The sequence below is a fragment of the Protopterus annectens genome, chromosome 17.part0 (genome assembly GCF_019279795.1).
Source record: "Protopterus annectens isolate FY-2018-M chromosome 17.part0, PAN1.0, whole genome shotgun sequence".
In the NCBI taxonomy this organism is placed as follows: Eukaryota; Metazoa; Chordata; order Ceratodontiformes; family Protopteridae; genus Protopterus; species Protopterus annectens.
Window position 1 is genome coordinate 783,566,666 of NC_056751.1, and position 20,108 is coordinate 783,586,773.

At 35.8% G+C, this 20,108-nt stretch overlaps 1 protein-coding gene across 1 annotated transcript in view; it reads left to right on the plus strand.

Annotated features, from left to right (window-relative positions):
- The window catches only part of LOC122791511, a 257,795-nt gene that overhangs the window by 212,906 nt on the left and 24,781 nt on the right, over positions 1 to 20,108 (plus strand). The window contains exon 3 of the mRNA XM_044059254.1: positions 6,576 to 6,914. Coding sequence (XP_043915189.1) covers positions 6,576 to 6,914 — 339 coding nt within the window. The remainder of the gene's footprint in view (positions 1 to 6,575; positions 6,915 to 20,108) is intronic.

Genomic DNA, 20,108 nt, shown 5'->3' on the forward strand with positions numbered 1-20,108 from the left:
AATACTCATACATGCTAATACATGGCAGATGTTGCAGGTAGTAAAACTAAAACAATTTTAGCCTGTGGAGGCAGGGTACTGACAATTACACAATAACAGCTCCCTGCAGTTCAAAAACATGCATGCTGATTGGACAGCCCAACCAGTGTGCCTACTGCAGAGAGCATATAATAAAAGAAAAAAACTCTGGCTGCTAAAGTACCATTGAGTAGCCAGACATTTCTATTGGAATATGCTATGGAGAGCAGAGCAAAATACAAGCAAATTCAGGTACATTCTGCAAAAGAAGGAAACATAAACATACCTAATTTATTTTATATTTCTGCATTGTCCCTCCTTGAATTTCGGCAGAGTCTCATACCTCCAAACTGTCCAGATCTATGCAGAATGTCCAGCATTTTGCCTCATAGTTTTGTTTTTTTCCTCATTAAAAAAAGTTTTCTGATAAGTCAGTGGGAATGGAAGTAATTAAATAATGGCAGATAATTAAGGTTTAGGCTTCATAATAATGGCAGATAATTAAGGTTTAATATTCATATCATCAGAAAATGCACACTAACACAAAACCTCTCATTCTAGTAACTTAAGTATAAAAGAGCAATGCAGTCTGTCTCTATTTTTGGACATTTTATCCCCCCCCCCACATTGTGTTGGGCTTTGCCCAGGTTTCTTGAACAACATTGATGTACTGTGCGAGCGTGGGAATGTAAGTGCTATACACTTATGCAATACATCAGAAAAGGCTGAAGAATGTGGAGGAACACTACATCGGCATTATATAAAGTAATTATTTACTACAGTGGCATTATATAATGACATTATTTACTACAGCAGCATTACATAACAACATTATTTAAGAAAGATGAGTAATTTCTTTCTTATAAAATGTAATTCTATAATAACAATAATCCACTCCTGAGTGTTGGTAATGCTGGATGTATCCAGAGTTGCTTTGTTTGATCACTTTTGCTTCACCCACATGATTAAACCATACCAACGTTGGGTAAATCCAGCATTACCCACACCCAGTCACGGGTTTGCTTAAATGTGTGAATTTTTGTTGAAAAGAGACTTAATTTAAATGTGTGAAGCTAGAGCTAAATTATAGGAAGTGGTGAATCTGTTCAGGAAAGGAAGGCACCATAGCCTCAGGCCATGTAGCATGAGCCAAGGGAGGTTTATTACAAAATCTTAGATGCGGGTCTGATTGGGTAACTATGCTGATATAAAGGAAAGGGTGTATTCTGGCCTTGGGAAATGTCATTGGTTTATAGCTGTTACTAAATCTGATACAAGTAACTAAAACAAAAAACTAAAGAGTCTAATGCTCTTTGGCCTACCAACCAATAGCTAGATGAAGCTTCATCAGATCAATAAAAACCAGTAAATGACACTAAGTGTCCTGTGTATTCCACTGTCAGATTATGTGTATGTATGTACGGATACTACTTTTTTATTTGATGTTATCTAACTCAGTAGAGCTTTTCTTCCTTGACCTCCACTTAAAATGCATATTTATTACCCAGTTGGACTTTCTGGGTAAACAAACATCAATAAATATTGACAGTACCCCCCTGAGTTCCAACCCAGTGGTGCGAGACTTAGGAACATAGGATGATAGCAATCTGAACTTTGACCACCAAGTTTCCACTTCTATGTAGCACGTCTCATAAGCAAGGGAATAGCATCCAGTTCAAGGGATGTTATAATTCCATTGTACCCGACCTTTATCAGACCATTAATAGAGTATAATACATCCTTTTGCATGTACCTCATCAGATACTGGCAGCAGCTGGAGAGACCTCAACAGTTTCTTACTAAGAAAATACAGGGACTCCAAACCATGACCTACTTGGACAGGTTGAAAGCCCTGTCAATTTACTCTGTATCTTATAGGCTGCTGAGAGGTGACTTGTGCTTCTCTATAGGGCAATCTCCAACCCCACTCTAATGGAAATGCTGCACATTCACAAGTGAAATGACCCAAGAGTCACTCGCTCTTGGGATCTCAACCTAGCTTGTGACATTAACACATTATGCTGCAGAGACACATATGTCTCCAGGAGAGTGCCGCTTCTCTGGAAAAGACTCCCTATTCACAAAAACAGAGCTCCTCACTGACTGTATTCAAATGCAACCTAGATAAATGGATGGGAGACCGCAGATTCACCCCTGGGGAGGCATCCATGTCCCTCATGGACAGGGGTAGCTGGTGTTGATCACAGACCTGCTATGTTCATTAATGTGTTTTGTGAGCTACCCAAAAAAGAACAAATAGGGACACTTGGGATTAACATGGCTAGGCTTGCAAAGGCTCTAGGGCCACTAGCCTAGAAATCTGCTATGAGCATATGAGCTTATGAAATATGTGCATTCATATGGTTAATTCCACTAAGTATAAATGGGTGTACATGACACACTTGATATCAAGAGAAGAAAAAAAAAACAGATTTAGCAACATTAAAAAAATATTTTAAGTAAGCTAATAATAAATCCTTGTATAAATTATTGAAGGAAAATTTTAAAACTTATACTTATTTGAACTACTAATACAGAAAAATTATTGGAGATCAGACTGTGAAAATGCTATTTAAGAAGTTAGTGTTATATCACAGATGGAAATAACTCAGACTTAAATTTAGCGCTTTCGTCGGTTGTAAACCATAAGACTTCATTCTGATGAAGTCTTATGGTTTACAACCAACGAAAGCTCTAAATTTAAGTCTGTTATTTCCATCAGTGGTCTACCTGCTTGTTCTTCGAATTTCTTGGTTCTGGAATTTTGTGTTATTTGAAGTTAGTGTTATATATAAACCAACAAGTGCCTCTCAATCTGCGATGTTAACTTACCTTAATATTGTTATCCTTGTCTTGTAGTAGTCAGCCTACATGAATATAATTGCAGTTAGAAATACATTATGCATACAATAATAAAAAATGCATTTATATTTCCATTGAATCCTTTGAGAATGTGAGAATCATGTTTCTTTTTGTTCCTCTTTATCAACTTCATTTTGTGGATTTATTGGGGTAGGGTCATTGCTCTGTTTCCAGGTTGTACATTTCCTCTCCACCTACTTGGTTAACAAAGATTAAATAAATACATTCAGAATTCATAAATACTTCTATGATAAGTAAAATATGAATTTTGATTTAAAATGAATTTGTTTCTTGGTTTACTTGTCTTAAGGGAACCAACATATTACTAACATATAAATTAGTTTATTAATACGATTTTGATTTGGAAAACTGGTTGTTAATACAACCCATATGACAGTTTCTGATAGAAAAAAACTTAGCATTTTGCCAAAAAATTATTATCTGAATATATTCAATTATTAGCATATTTGAATAACACTATTATAGCAAGTACTTGAAGTTATTCTTTCACAAATCTACTTATCTTTAATCAGAAGAACATTTTCACTGAGTTTTATTGGTTATATATGTAAACAACAGATTATTCTAATTATTCAAGCATAGATAAAAAGCACACTTGATTTGTATTAAAACAATCATCATCTTTATTTCTGAGGCTATTTATAAGTAAAATTAAAAACTATTAACTTCTTATGGCACATCAAATTTGTAAACCATACAAGTAAGATATTATGGCATGTTGGCAATGTAATAGCATTCAAATAACTGACTGGTCATGGTTCAAATTTCAAAATTTTGTGCAGGCATTTTAGACAAATAATTTTGCAATACTGAAATATTTAATTATTTCCAATGATCAATTATTTCCTTATATTTAGAAAAAACAAACTGGTCCCTTCTTTGCTTTCTCTTTACTATAGCTCATAAAACAGTAATATGAAATTGTACCTGTCAAAGCATATGCAGCAGCTGGAGAGACCACAGAGGTTCTTCACCAGGAGAATCCAGGGCCCCAAACATCTACCCTGCACAGATAGGCTAAATCTACTCAGTCTCCTGCTTACTCTTCAGAGGTGACCTCTGTCTGGCATACAAAGCAATTTCAGACCCCACCTTGATGGGACTGCTGCATATCCGCAAATCAAGGTGCACTCAAGTAACCCTCATGCGAGACCTCAACCTGGTCTGTGATATCAACATGACTTTCTGGCAGGACAGATTTGTGTCCCAGAGACTCTCCATTTTGTGGAATAGACTCCCTCTTGTGTCAAGCAGAGTACCTCATTAACCCTTTTTAAACACAACCTGGATAACTGGATGGGGAACAGAAAATACACTCCTGGGGTTCCACCTGTATCCCTGATGGACAGGGGCATTGGGTGCTGACTTTTCAGAACATGGGCTAAATTCTTGGCTAGGCTTGTAAGAGCCTCAGGGGCAGTAGCCTAGTAACTTCCTATGATCCTATAATAAAACTGAAAATACTTAAATTATTCCTTTTTCTGAATTGATAAACTTGACCACTATTATTTAGGAATATGAAATGAAAGAAATGTAAATGAGAACAAAATGTTGCCAAATCTAATTAGAAATACTGGAATAAGTAGAAGCTATTTACTGATTAAAATTAAAATGATACTTGATACATTTAGATAAAATGAAAAGAAAAAAATAATGTAATCTGATATAGGTTCAGAGATTACAAAAATATAATTGTGCTTTTCTCATTTTGAATGTCATTGTTTTTGATGTTATTATAATGGAAAATTAAAAAAAATTTCTGAGAAATGGACAGTAACAGTCTGCATGTAGTTTAGTTAATGGCTTTGTGTTTACTTCCCGAGGGACTAAGAGTGAGTTTGTTATTGCTACTTATTTCTTTTTCTACAACCACATCCATGTCAGAACACCATACATATGTTCTGGCAAAATAACCTTCCATACATTTCAGAATAAGTTTACTGTAACATTTTCAGTACTTCTGAACAACTTTACACATGGATTGTGACACTAGACCTATACAATATACAGCCATCTCTGACAATTAATGATAGTAATCAGTTACTTAAAATGGTCATTTTAAGGCATTCAAAGACATACAGATGCACTTATTGCTGACAAGACTTTTTTTATTTCATTGATTAATTCGCTCAGTTTATTATGGTGCAATGCCCATGGCATATAAACTAACAGTTGCTCTGATATATCCCATCTCATAGGTATTTCTAACTATTTTACATGACTATTTTTACTTTTTAACCTTTACTTATTTTTTCACATAAAGCATGCGGAACTTGTGTCTATTGGAATATAAACAATAGATGTGATTCCCTTTGACATAATTTCTTCTTTAAATACATTTTCTTGTTTTATCAGCATCTTTTCTAGCGTTTCATCTTTAGAATGTAAATGTTTTACTCCTCCCCACTCTAAATTAATTTGGTTTTAGTATCTTTCCTAAACCAGCAGTGACCAATAAATACCTTTAACTATAATAAAAATTAAAGTTTTGTTTTTTTCATTGAAACTATTTTCATAACAGCTACTCTCACTAGCTTTTTAAATGTATTTGAAGTATTCGTTATCAATATAAGTTCAATTGTCAGTAGGTACAGATGGTTAACTCTGTGAGCTGTAGTTTATGTGGTGCAGGGTTTGATTCCTTCATCTTTCATTTGCCTAGTGTCTGATCTTGAGTATGTTGCTTAACCAGACACTGCTCCTGGGTCACCCCTGAAAAGGGATTCTGTGTCCAGAGGGTGTAACTGGTTAACAAACAGCTGTTATTATCAGTCGGATGGAGATCCCTCAAGCCATTTGTTGAGTAATAATATGGAACTGAAAATTATATTAGGCTCCTAGTCTTTAGTACCTCACAGAACATCAGGAGACAACAAATGATAATGAAAACTCACATGAAGGCTGATGTTGATGTTGCTAACATTAAGCAAATCAGTACACCCAACAAATAGACTGTGCCTCTGAATATCATCAAAATATTACAATTGTCAACAATGAATTCCCACCCCCATTGTCTGGCTTTCCTTATAAAGTACTTCCTTGTGGTTCAGTCTGGATGGAAGTTTAGAGGGCAAAGTGAGCCTGTTGTCCAATCACAAAGAACAGATAGTTGTAAACAGGTGCATATTTTATGTGACCTATAAGGGCAGCTGTGTAATGTATGGGCTGCAGTCCCTTCTCTCAGTTACAGCAGTAACTTCCTTGTCTATCAGCACTGAAAACTGAAAAGACTGTAGTCTACAAACAGCCAGAAATCTGCCTTTTTTGTTTGTTTTTGATAAGAATCCTTAGCTACTTAGCAGTATGGTGAACATTGTTACAAACTCATATATTCACATATTTAGCCATAAAAGTCTTTGCATGGACCTGTGGATCATCTCCCTATTGCTGATTGGTTTGTTGCCTATTTTCATGACACTATGCATAACATAATATGAAAAAGACTTTTTGTATTTGCTACAGACAAATATTCATTTATATAAAGTCAGCTTGGTGCACCAAACACATTAGTTAAACAAACTGTCTAGCATATTTAGCCTTTTGTAACACACAGATGAAATTGTTTAGCAAATTCAGACATTGTTTTAAACAGATGATTTTTTTTCACTATAATGATTATTTTGTGTGCTTTGTATGAGGAAAAATAAATACAATTATTATGTTTTATATTGCAGCAAAAATTTCTAGTATATTTTTAAACAAGAAATCAGGAAGTACCAATTGTTTACTGAAGAATTCTGAAAACTTGACTAACTTGACAAATGAGCAGACTTGTATGGCAAATAGTAAATTTATCCTTAAATGCTGGGTGGAAGAAGGCAGTAACATCACCTTTCATTGGCAGAAGAATGGTTCAAACGTCACCAATGGCATCAGGAACTGTACTCCTCACTTTGTTAACTGCTCACTACTTGAAGCACCCATAGATACTGAAGACTGTAATGCCAATTATAGCTGTACAGCCGGCAATGCATCTGTTATTAAAACAGAATGTGTTCTAACATGTCTGACAGGTACGTTTTCCTATTCTTAACATATGTATAAGGCTTCCTAACAGAAGTTAAATGATTATGTGCAGTCAAAATTTGGTAGGACAGTTAATTATAAGTTATTGTCTTCACACAACTTCTGTCCTTTTGAGTCTGTCCTGGTTACCTATTCATTCTTGTAACAGCTTTAAAGTTCTAGTATTAAGTGTATTTAGGCTTGCATGGTTTGAACCCCTCCCAATATGACAGAGCTCATATTTGCATATATCTGAGGCAGACCTTAGTGTTGTTCATTCCTGGGAGTGCTGGAGAATACTACAGTGGATCTAGTGATGTTTTGTGCCTTTCCTTTTTGCTGCAAGCGCCACATCTCTTGAACTTTATCTCTTGTTTGGAAGAGAGCCCATGCTGTCCATTTTTAAAATATCCACAAAGACTTGTTCTTTTTCATTAGCCTGCAACTTTTATGACTTATTTTATCTATTTATTTAAACTATGAGCAGGGACTAAGGCATATCTATACATTTATTATATGTACTTTTATTTAAAGAAACTTGGGCTTAGACACCTTTATAGAATTGACTTTAAAGCATGAAAATAAAACAAACATTTGCTATTAATGGTTGAATGAAATGTTGATTGTGTTGAATGGTAACTGTGTCTTTTAAGGGAACACTGTTAGAGATTATGAATATAAGGTTGAAATTAATTCTGTTGTAAATATGCTGAAAGATAAAGCATAGAATAAAAAGTTTGCTTGAATATATGTATAGAGTTTAGCAATGTAAAATGGGCATTCATACTATATGTATAACAGACAGGCTTCTCTTCACAGCATCAGAAAAAGCCTAACAAAGCAATATTGGAAAGCAAGTATCGCATGCTTTTCTCATGTTTGCAGAACAAATATCTAAACTCAGCAATACGTGATGTTTCTTCAATAGGAACAGAACAGATGTTTCCTTTCATACTTCTATTATTCTGATTGCGTGCATTTGTGCATTTTCACATCAGCAGAACTGCTGACAAGTAAATTACAAAAGGACAATAGAAAAGTCTAAAAACAGACATTATGTGACTTCCCACAGAATGCCAAAAAAAAGACACCAAGAGGAAATAACAAAATCTATGTGCGTGACTAGCACTCTATATAACAATTCAGTTATGAGAGAGAGGGGGACAGAGAGAGGTATTTTGTAGAAGTCATCATTCATATCTGTAATGAAGGAAAACATTGTAAATATATGCTACAATCTGACAGAAAGAGTATGTGTGATTTATTATAAAATAAGTTTTCTGTAACTGTGCTTATAGCTGCAAAATATATTTCTTTGAAAGGCTTGGTGCTTTAAACAGACTACAGATGGAGTGATGCAAAGCTCTGTGTCTCTGATTCAGCAGTAAACAGCACAACAAGACTGTGTGTCTTAAGAAGACTTTGGATCCAGCACAGCATAGAAGCTGCACACAAATTAAAATACATTTTTCAATGGTGACCCTAACAAACATTCCTAGCCTGTATCCAAAAACAGGGGGAGTGAGTGGGTAATGCCTTGTAAAAGGTCACTCCTGTAAAAGCACAGTAACTAATGTTTATGTGAAGTACTTCAGATTTCCACAGTTTTCTACAGTTTGCAGCAATAATACAATTTATTAGACGTCTAAATCCGGAGTGAGACTGCAGTGCAGGAAGGTGAGCAGTGCCATAAATTCTCCAAAAAAGGTACAATACAAAAGTTGTAAGACTGAAACTGCCAGTTTTGCTGTACCAACTTCACAAGTGACAACAGAAACTTTTCAGCCATCTACAGTAAAGCAGCTTGACCATCTGCCTCTCTGTTGACTGGTAAGAATTTTTTTTCTGTGTTACATACAGTATGAATGCCATAAAGGTAATAATAATAATAATAACAGAATGAAATGTATATACAGCATATTAGCAAATGTAAAACCTTATTAGGGCAAGTTAATAGTAAGGCATTATGCAAATGGATTATAATATTTGACTGGTATCTGAAACAACATCATGTGTGGTATAAAAAATGTTTATTGTGTGTAGAATATCAGGAAAAATACAGTGCATGTCATTATTCAAAGGTTAGACTGTACAGACAAAAATTGTAATAGTAAAGAACCAGAAAAAGTTAATATGCTGACATTATATTCAAATGTTAGACAGTTATGTTCTGTCACCAGATGTAAAAGGTTTACTTCAGTTGCAACAACAGTCAAATCAGTTACTGACAGAACCTCTAGTACATTTTGTTACAGAAGAATGTAACAAACGTCTAAAAGACACACACAATGAGTTCAGGAAGCTTAGACAAGTTATACATACATCTTTTCAAAAGTGCAGAGGAGTTTTAGATTCAACAGAACATGTTACTGAAAAATATCAAAAAGACCATGCAACATTACAGGAAACTCTTCAACAGCAGTTGCAGGATAAATAAACTAAATTAGCGAAACTGACATAGACTGACTTCCTCCATATAACAGCTGAGCTTAAAAAGAACAGGAAACTACAGCTGATTTGTACAAAAGAAATATATTTTATAATATGTTTATGTTTTGAAAATGGTTAAGCATACATGCTAAAATATGATGCATGGACAAATCAATGACATTTATCAGTAGAACAGTAAAATAGACCATATAACTGCTATTCTAATAGCATAGTCAAAAGGTACACAACAGTTTTAGTGTATAAGAATCAAATGAAAATAGTTAATAACGGTAAAGATTTAAAGTCACAAGACTGACATGCATGTATTTTCTTTTTATCTGAAGTGCAATGCACAAGAATAAAAGGTAGACAACAGCAAATATAAATAATGTAAATATAAATGTGTTAGTTAAGCTAATATCTATTTTGTTTTTTGCAATTTTTTATAATTGTATAGTAACACCACACCAAACAGTTAAAGTTCTGAATTAAAAAAAAAATAAAATCACATATAGTATTAGTCAAACAGTTTTTGTAAAATTAATGGCAGGGCAGTGAAATAAAGAAATAAATAAATACTGAAATCCATGTAAGTTAATTGTACAACAATGTCTATTTATGTAGTATAAATGCATAATTATACAAATCACAAATACTTATTATATTTCTAAATGTTTTACAACTACATTCTAATTCCAAACTGTAAGTGTATTAACAGATAATGTAATATAAAATTTAATAAAGAACAATGCTAAAAAAATCAACTATAGTTTACAGAGTATAAAATGTGAACTCAGACCTTCCCAGACTAGATAAATAGTTACAGGAAATGTAAAAACAAGATAAAAAACAAGACTGGTTGCCAGAAAAGTGGATTATATTTTTCTAAACTATTATTGTTATTAAAATATAATTGTTAAAATGTTTACATGCAACACTATTTGGTAATTGTAATAAAATATCACAATTGTGCATAGATGTCACTGATAATCTGTTTGCAAGTAAATGTTAAAAGTATAAAAAAAAAACTCTGTTGCATCAAGTACAGCCAGCAGATGGGCTATAGTATACATACAGTTCAAATCAATTGTGCAGGAGGGTATAAATACCTACTAGCAGCAATAAATAGCAAAGGCTTTACAAAAATTGATCAAATCAGACAAAAATCCATAGTTTATTAGTAACCTAATAAAGCAAATGTATAACCAAAGTGTTGGGCTGACATACATTATATTCTTACAGCATAAAGTAGATAAACAATACTGCAATGCTACAGGGGGAGGGGTACTTTCTCAGCTTTACACTGACTGTGAGCAGTATTGCAAAAGGATATAAAATAAAGTTAAAGAAAGAAATAATATTTCATTCCTTCTTGACAATACTCTTTTGGGGGGGCAGGAATTAGTGTATTAGAAATACTGCTAAACAGATTAAACCTGACAGAATAAAATATTTTACAAGTTAATAGCTATCATAATGGTTATTATTGTATTGTTTAGTATTAAATTGTATTTACAACCTGTTAAAATGTAAAACTATGCAAGAGATGGTTTAAAAAACAAGAGATGGCTTAAAATTGCTTTATTACAGCTGTACAAGAGAGAGTAAAGATATGTAAAAAAATTGAACAAGAATGGTCACTATGTTTAATGTGTTTTTGGCAAGACAATGTTGGTATGCAAAAAGCATAGTTGCCTCTGGTGGCAATTCCACTAGATATTTCTAAAGAGACATAAACATTTTCCAAGATTTTGCTTTATATTAATGTTATTAAATTTGTAAGATTAGACTAAATGTACTTTACAGTCTTTGTATGTACAAATGCAGAAGAATTCAGTACAAATGATAGTCTTTGTATGTACAAATGCAGAAGAATCAGTACAAATGAAATTAATGTCTAGAAATAAATATGTGTAAAAAACCAAGTTTTAAAAACAAAGGGGTGGGTCCAGGGTACCTACTAGATTAAGGTGCATGTATGAATGCATGCTGTACAGGATACATTGTAATAGGTTCAAAAGAAATTTGTCAAGTTATAATATTATCACTGGTTTCAAGTTGCAGTGTTATCATTGGTTTTTGGACCATCATTTTATCCGTACTAGTATTGGTTACCCCAGCTAGAGAAAAAAGTATATTAAAATATTGTATTCATACAGCTAATGGACTAATATGTAAACAGCATTTTTCAGAATATATTTCACTGTCAATTAAAGTTTATGGGCAATTCAGAACTATGACGACAACGTTATGGTTAAAATGACATGGAAACCATACAGGCGGTTTATTTCCATACATGTAAAAATGTTGCTGATAGAAACAAAGTTGTGTTGGACTGAGTGCTCCTTTTGATACAAAAATGATAAAAGTATCATTTGTAAGACCCAGATTCAGTCACATACTGTAATTCTTTAGTAGTGCTACTTAAAAACTTGCCAGCTTGCAGAGGTTCCCAGGGTCAGGTGATGAAACCCCTTTCACAAAGTAAATGTTCCCCTTCCATTTGCTAAAGTGACTCCCCCCTTACCACCCACTCTGCCTGATCTCCAGTAACATGGTTATATATCAATAACACTTATTTAAAAAGCATTTACAAATTAAATGAAAGTAAATGGTGAGTTTTACAATATATTGTAACAGCATAATTCTTTAGCTTGGTATTGCTTTTACCATAACATATTGTCTCTACTGCCACTTAGCTGCTTTTTTGCAGACTCTTCACATCTGCAATGTTTACTTGGTACTGCACAAACTACTCTGCTGCAGAGAACAGAAAGTAAATTGACTTTGAAGCAGCACTAATATGCAAAGCAAATCAGGCTAGTCATGTGGGATGGAGAGAGCCATCCTCACTCGAGTCAGAAATCAGTGTGGCAGCCAACAGATGGAACCTTTCTGAAATTAGTCAGAAAGACAGCAGTAAAGCTATTACTACAAAACTTGCCCACCTAGCCATGCCATATACATCAAACACATCAGTCTGCCATCACCATAAAGACAGCAGTAAAACTATGACTGCAAACCTTGCCCATGCAGCCATGCCATATACATCAAACACATCAGTCTGCCATCACCATCACCTTGGATTAAATGAAGGACATTGGCTAGTTCTATCATATATCAGCTAGGATTAGATGAAGGACATTGGCTTGTTCCATCAAATAAGACAGAAGCATCAAAGTCAACTATCTGGGTCTATAACCATGAGATATGGCTCCCTGCTGAAAGCAGAAGAGTGAATCATGAAAACTGCTCTTCTTAAAACTTATTTTTTGCAGGTTGGGCAAGTTCTTCCCTGCACCCTCACACCCTCAAATTTATATATACTGACTCCAAAACTGGCATACCTCAGAGAAAGGGAAATTTTCCAAGAAATAGTATTTTAGACTTGGCATATACAAGTCTGATCTTTCTGCCATTCAGTCTCTGCATTTTCGGACTTGCTGTAGTGGGTCTTGACATTTCATATGGTTACTGTGGGGGCATATATAAGAGATAGTGCAACATTTGTTTTTAATACATGAGCTATACAAAAGGACCATTGTTTTGTAATCTAATTTAACTTGCTGTGGTTTACAGGCTGGAATGAGTGAAGTTACAGTTTAATCTTGCAATTTTGATTGAAGCAATGATATAGGTCTGGACAGACACAGATGTGCAACATGTAGTAAGCTAGCCACATGACGTAGATGGATGGAGCCCTGACTTTACCCAGAAGTGACCTGGGTCAAGTTCTGAGAGAGGAAGCTAGGAGAATTGGAAGAGAGAGAAGACATTTTCAGCTCTCCTATTCCAGACTGAAGTAGACAGTCTACTCACTTTGCCATTGTCTCAGGGTGGAAGCCTATAACTGGTGTATGCTATGGAAAGGATGAGGTACCTACATCCTACTATACAAATGTATATCTGTAGCTGGGGAACAATGAGCATATAGAAGCAGAACTGACCACTGAATGCAGCATTTAGGCTCCTGCTTCAATGTAAGGTGTTCATTGCTACATAAGTGAGGGTAGAAAGGCAGAATAGCAAGTCCCCTTGAATGATGGCTAATTATAAACATGCTCTTTTCATATCATTTCATTTATTTTTGGGTTAACTGAGTAATTTAACCAGAGCTGTCAAACCTGCTGAGCATTGTACTCATACCATGCTGCTAATGCCTACAACTCCTTACCTGTATCCATCAGGTCAATACCCTCCCACACATCTTTCAAAACCATTCTGAAATACTAACTAGCCAAAGCCTGGCTCTGTTCTTTCTGAACACTAGGATAAACAATATCCTTAAATGTGAACAAATACCTATTCATACCTTACATCTCTGTACTCTTCCTACTTCACTCACTTTGTTACTTCTGGCTTTCTCACTAAATACGCCATAAACCTGTTTTTATCTCATTTCATATTGCAATTCCTGTTTGTATTAAACTAGTTTACCATTAATTTCTCTATAAACTGAATAAAATTTGTCTAAATATGAAATCATTGTCATATAACTTGTATCTTCTTCATTTCGGATTTTCCATTAGGGGTCACCACAGTGGAAGAACAGTCCACAGAATGAGTGGCAGTGGAGTTTTATGGTCTCTAGTTAGTCATATAACTTGTATCTATTCTTAACCAATGTTTTCATGTTATGTGTAATTTCATATAATTATTTAAAGTTGTTTTGTATTATTTTTAAAGATTGTGAAATTATTGTTTTAAAATGTTTTTAATATTTTCAAGCTTTTCTCCCTGAGTCTCCACTGAAAATGGGTTCCCACCTAGTCAGACTTTGCTGTAATCAAATGCCTGTAAATAAGTAAATAAATAAATAAACATTCTTGGACACATTCGGCCTTTACTTACACAGAATGAATTATACATATATTCAAAGAAAAGCTATATAGGCATGTAGACATGGGCTGAACATGCAAGGCTTCTCCAAGACAGTGATGGGAAACCAAGACTACGCCACAGATCCTGAAGTAGGAGGAACACATTTTACTATTAAGAGACTTGGCTCACACTACAACAGCAGCTACTGGGAAATAATTAACTGGGGGACTTGATGGTCGATAGGCAGGGGAAGAACAATCTAAAGTCTACAACAAAGAGTTAAAAATCCTACAGTAAATGTAGCTTTTTACTTCTCTCTATGTGTGTGTGTGTGTGTGTGTGTGTGTGTGTGTGTGTGTGTGTGTGTGTGTGTGTGTGTGTCCTTTTTTTTAGAAGTTGCTCTTTTATAGAAGTGATATTTATTAATTTATTAATTTATTTTATATTTTAGATGTACACATACATCTTAATAGAAATATTATCCCACATTTAAAGTGTTGAATACTTGTAATGTTATATGATATTGCTGTTCTCTCATGGGTTGGCTTATATTTCAAAATTTTATTTAAGTATTTTGTTAATTGATGTAACTGTTTTGCATTGAAAAAGAGTTGTTAGACTTGAAAGCTCTACAGTGTGTCATGAATAAAGTTATTTTGTATTGATCTGTATGATGGTCGGACTATTGGTTTTATTGGAATTGTATCGTTTTTTACCTGTTGTCACCTTTTGATCTCCCTGAGGCCCCAATGACTGATGCAAAGCCAACAGTCAAAGAGGTGAAATCAGCTATCAAAACAATGAGAAAAGGCAAGGCACCAGGAGTAGATCAGGTCACTGTGGAAGCAATCAAGACTGGAGGCGATATTCTGCTCCACCGACTCCATGCACTGATCTAGCTGCTATGGGTTACGGAACAGATACCAACCACATGGAAAAAGGCCATCATCGTATCCATCCACAAGACGGGGGTAAAAGAGAATGCAAATTACCATGGCATCAGCCTGCTGTCTACCATCGGCAAAGTCTTTATAAAGATCCTACAGTCCAGGCTGCTGAAAGACCACGTGTAAGCCAGCACAGAAGAATACTCCGGATTCAGACTAAACAGAGAATGCTGCAATCAATTCTTCACCATCTATCAGCTAATGGAGGAAAGAATCCAGTGTAGACAATGTACAGTTATTATCTTTATTGATTTCAAGTCCACATTTGACTGTATCCACTGGTCTGCCCAGTGGAAGACACTGGAGACTGAGTATGTGCTGAAGAAAATTATCAGCCTCCTTCAAACATTGTACAGTGGTTCATCCAGCCAGGTGTACATTCAGAACGAACTGTCTGAAGAGCATACCATCCAGATTGGGCTCCATGATGGGGATGTGGTCCTTCCACTGCTGTTCAACATAGTGGTGGATGCCATCATGAGGAGAATATTTAAATGCAAGAACGGAATCTAGTATGATGAAGTCCACTCCTAGTGACTGACCTGATGTTCGCTGATGACAGTGCCATTTTCACATACAGTGATGATGAGGCCACAGATATCCTCTACATCATCTGCACTGCCCAACTGCATGGCCTATGGATAAATGTGGACAAGTCCAAAGTGATGGCAACCAATGAGTCACAAGCCACTGTCCACCTCAGGGGATTTCAGATCAAACAAAAGCAAGAATTCAAGTATCTGGGTTCACTGTCACAGGAAAAGAAGGTGACATTAATGGCTGAAATCCATAGCAGGATTGGACAAGCCACTGCAGCATTTGTCTCACTCACGTGGTGTCTATGGAAGAGGAAAAATGTCTCTATCATCACTAATATTCACCTTTTCCAGGCACTGATCTTGCCAATTCTCATTTATGGATTGGAAACGTGGATCCTCCTCAAGTCAGATCTAAACAAGCTTGTGGTCTTCCAAATATGATGCCTGCACCAAATCTTAGGAATATGACTCTGTGACCACATTAGAATGAGAGCATCCACACCAGATGTGATCATCAGCCAATGATCAGTGAACAGATCCAGAACAGGAGACTGCACTTGTTTGGACACATATGCAGGATTGACACTCACCACTTGCTATACAAACTGTTATGGAGAGAGTGCCCAGCAAACTGGAGAGTTTACAAATCTGCACCAATGAAGACATGGGCTAAACAGGTTGAAGAGGACCTGAGAAGCCGATGACATGACCTACAGGAGGCCAGAAACATTGCCGTGGATAGATCAGCATGGAAAGGCATTATGAAGGAAGTCTAGAATCCAGTGGTATCCACAGCATAATACTGAACATGGGGTTGACCACCTCTTCCAGCCACCAGCTACGGACAAATGAAGAAGAAGAAGAAAAAGAAAATTCTGGAAATCTTTTAGGTTATCAATCAAGAAAACATATATTTAATTAATTCAATATTATTGGCAAAAATGGCATACTTAGCAAGTGTTTTAGTTTATCATTGATATATATATAAGAAAGAAATCTATGCTCCTGTCTTTTCACTTATATTGGTATTCAGGTTGAACACAGTTAAAAGAGGTGTACTGTATGTTTCAAAAAAAGCAGGATGTTCAGAATTAATTAATCCTGTAGTTAATGCAGCGTCAATTAATTTGTATAAAATGTTAAAATGGCTGAAAGATAATGACAAAGAACTACTAACACAAATGCTAAAATATAAGTATGAAAATAGTGGAGTTAATTTTAAAAATTCAAAGGAAAGAGAGTCTATAGCAATGATGAAATTGAAAATTATCAAGTAAAAGATTGCAGTGGAAAATAGGAATGAGTGAGATTGAGTCTGAAAGGAAATAGTGGTATAATAATGTGATGTGTAACTATTTTAACATCTACCCTTGGAAAGATTTATAGAAGAAGGAAATTAAAGCTATTAAAGAAAGAAAAGAAACATGCAAAAATATATTAGAATAGCAACTTTTGTTGTGGAGATTGACTAAAAGGAAGCTACCAGTTAAAGCAAACATGCTGTATAAAAAAGTGGGAGAGAATATGCAATAATTGCTAGAAGGAGAAATGGGTGAACATGTATTTTAGATTGCAAAAGGGTAGTAAAATTATAAAAGAGTTAGGAGACTTAATTTAGAAGGTATTAAATGCGTGGAAGATGTAAATATGGTTATTATTGAATACAGATACTATAAAAACAGAAACAAAGACTATGTGGAAAAACTGATGCAATAATGTATTGTATAATATGGACAATATCAAAAAGTAATGTTCAACGGAAAATGGGATTTGGCTATAATGTTAAAAAAATAAGATTTTTGCTGTGGGAGATGGAGTGTGGGTCCCAATATAGGAAATAATACTAAGCTAATGTGATCAAAAGGTATTCGTATATAATTGTGTACTGCATATGTAAGATCAAAAACCCATACCACTGAATCCAACATGACCATGACAGGATGAACAAAATCACAGACGTACGAAACCTTAAAAGAATGCACTCCACAAAACCAAAAGTAAGTTACTGACTTTTCAGAAGTACTTCCACTTTAAGAAAGAATGGTGATGCTGTATGTGCATACTGCACTGGGCAGTTCCCACTCAGATGTGGGCGTGCTGTGGGTGTTTACCCTCTTCTGCAATGTAGTACAATCTCAGAGTCGGCATATTTAATTTTCAGGGGGTGTGGAATGTGTGAGTAGCTCCCCTACCAAAACATAACAGTACGATTTTTATGATCAGGGAATATTGTGTGGTGGGTGCGGTGTGTGGGAATGGTGTGATATGGTGGTAAAACTTCAGTGGCTGTTTCCGGTTTTGTGCAAATTCATTCTTTTAAGTTTTCTTACTTCTGTGGTTTCATTCATCTCATCTTGGTCATGTGGGATTCAATGATATGGGTTTTCGATCTTATCAGGTAGACCCATGTATATATATATATATATATATATATATATATATATATATATATATATATATATATATATATATGTGTGTGTGTGTGTGTGTATGTGTGTGTGTGTGTGTGTGTGTGTGTGTGTGTGTGTGTGTATATATATATATATATATATATATATATATTCATCTACATTAAATTGCTGAATGCTCAGAATGTCAACACACATGACTTCCAGTGCACGACACCAAACATCAAAATGTGGCAATAGGTGGTTGGCTGAGATCACAGTACAGCAGGGAGTGTGCCTTGACCCTTTCTCAGCTGTAATGCAATCTTGGAGATGTTACATATAATTAGTAGGGAGTATGAGGGATGCAGGGAGGCTTCCCCCTGCAAAATATATTTTTGAAGCTTTCTGTTTCAGTTTGATGCTTTGATATTTCCATGCTGTGCACTCGATTTTGTGAGTGTCAACATTCTAGGTGTTTGACAATTTAACATAGAGCTTAATATCATAAATCTGTATCTATACGTATATACATATACATATACAACACCTCCTGTTATTTATATAAATATATATATATATATATATATATATATATATATATATATATATATATAGATAGATATATAGATATAGATATATATATATATATATATATGTGTGTGTGTGTGTGCTTGCATAATCTGTGGGGAAGGAGAATATTCGCCAACCCCAGGGATTGTTGATTTTACACATTTGTTGATCATGCGTTTGTTGACAAATGTGTGTCTACAAAACAGATGTTGGCCTAAGCACAGGCTGATCAATGCAGTCTTTTCAAAAATTAATATATACAAAAAAAATCTTAAAAATCAAAAAAACAAAAAAATGCATTTTCCTTTAGTGATCCATATACCAAAATTCCACCACATTCAAGCATAATGTGCTCAACAGTGAAAGTATTAAACAGAGATGTTTTGTAAGGTAAGATACAGGGATAGGGGTAGATGCAGGAGCAGGATTAGGGTAGGGTTAAGGTCAGCATGCATTATTAAGGTGAGCGGGGAGTGAGTCCCCTAACCCTAATCCTGCACTTTACCCTAGAAAAGCCTTTTTAGTTGCACTACCGACACACACCACACACAACACACACCACACACACCACACACAACAGCACACACCACATACTGCAACACACAGCAACACACACCACACACACCACACACACCACACACAGCAACACACATCACACACAGCAGCACACACCACATACTGCAACACACAGCAACACACACCAACACACACCACGCACACCACACACACCACACACAGCAACACACAGCAACACACACCACACACAGCAACACACACCACACACAGCAACACACACCACAAACACCACATACTGCAACACACAGCAACACACACCAACACACACCACGCACACCACACACACCACACACAGCAACACACACCACACACAGCAACACACACCACACACAGCAACACATAGCAACACACACCACACACAGCAACACACACCACACAAACACCACACACAGCGTCACACAGCAACACACACCACACACAGCAACACACACCACACACAGCATCACACACCACACACACCACACACAGCAACACACACAACACACAGCAACACACACCACACACACCACACACAGCAACACACAGCAACACACACCACACACAGCAACACACACCACACACAGCAACACACACCACACATAGCAACACACAGCAACACACACCACAAACAGCAATACACACCACACACACCACACACAGCAACACACAGCAACACACACCACACACAGCAACACACACCATGCACACCACACACACCACACACAGCAACACACAGCAACACACACCACACATAGCAACACACAGCAACGCACAGCAACACACACCACAAACAGCAATACACACCACACACACCACACACAGCAACACACAGCAACACACACCACACACAGCAACACAGACCATGCACACCACACACAGCAACACACAGCAACACACACCACACACAGCAACACACAGCAACACACACCATGCACAGCAACATACACCAC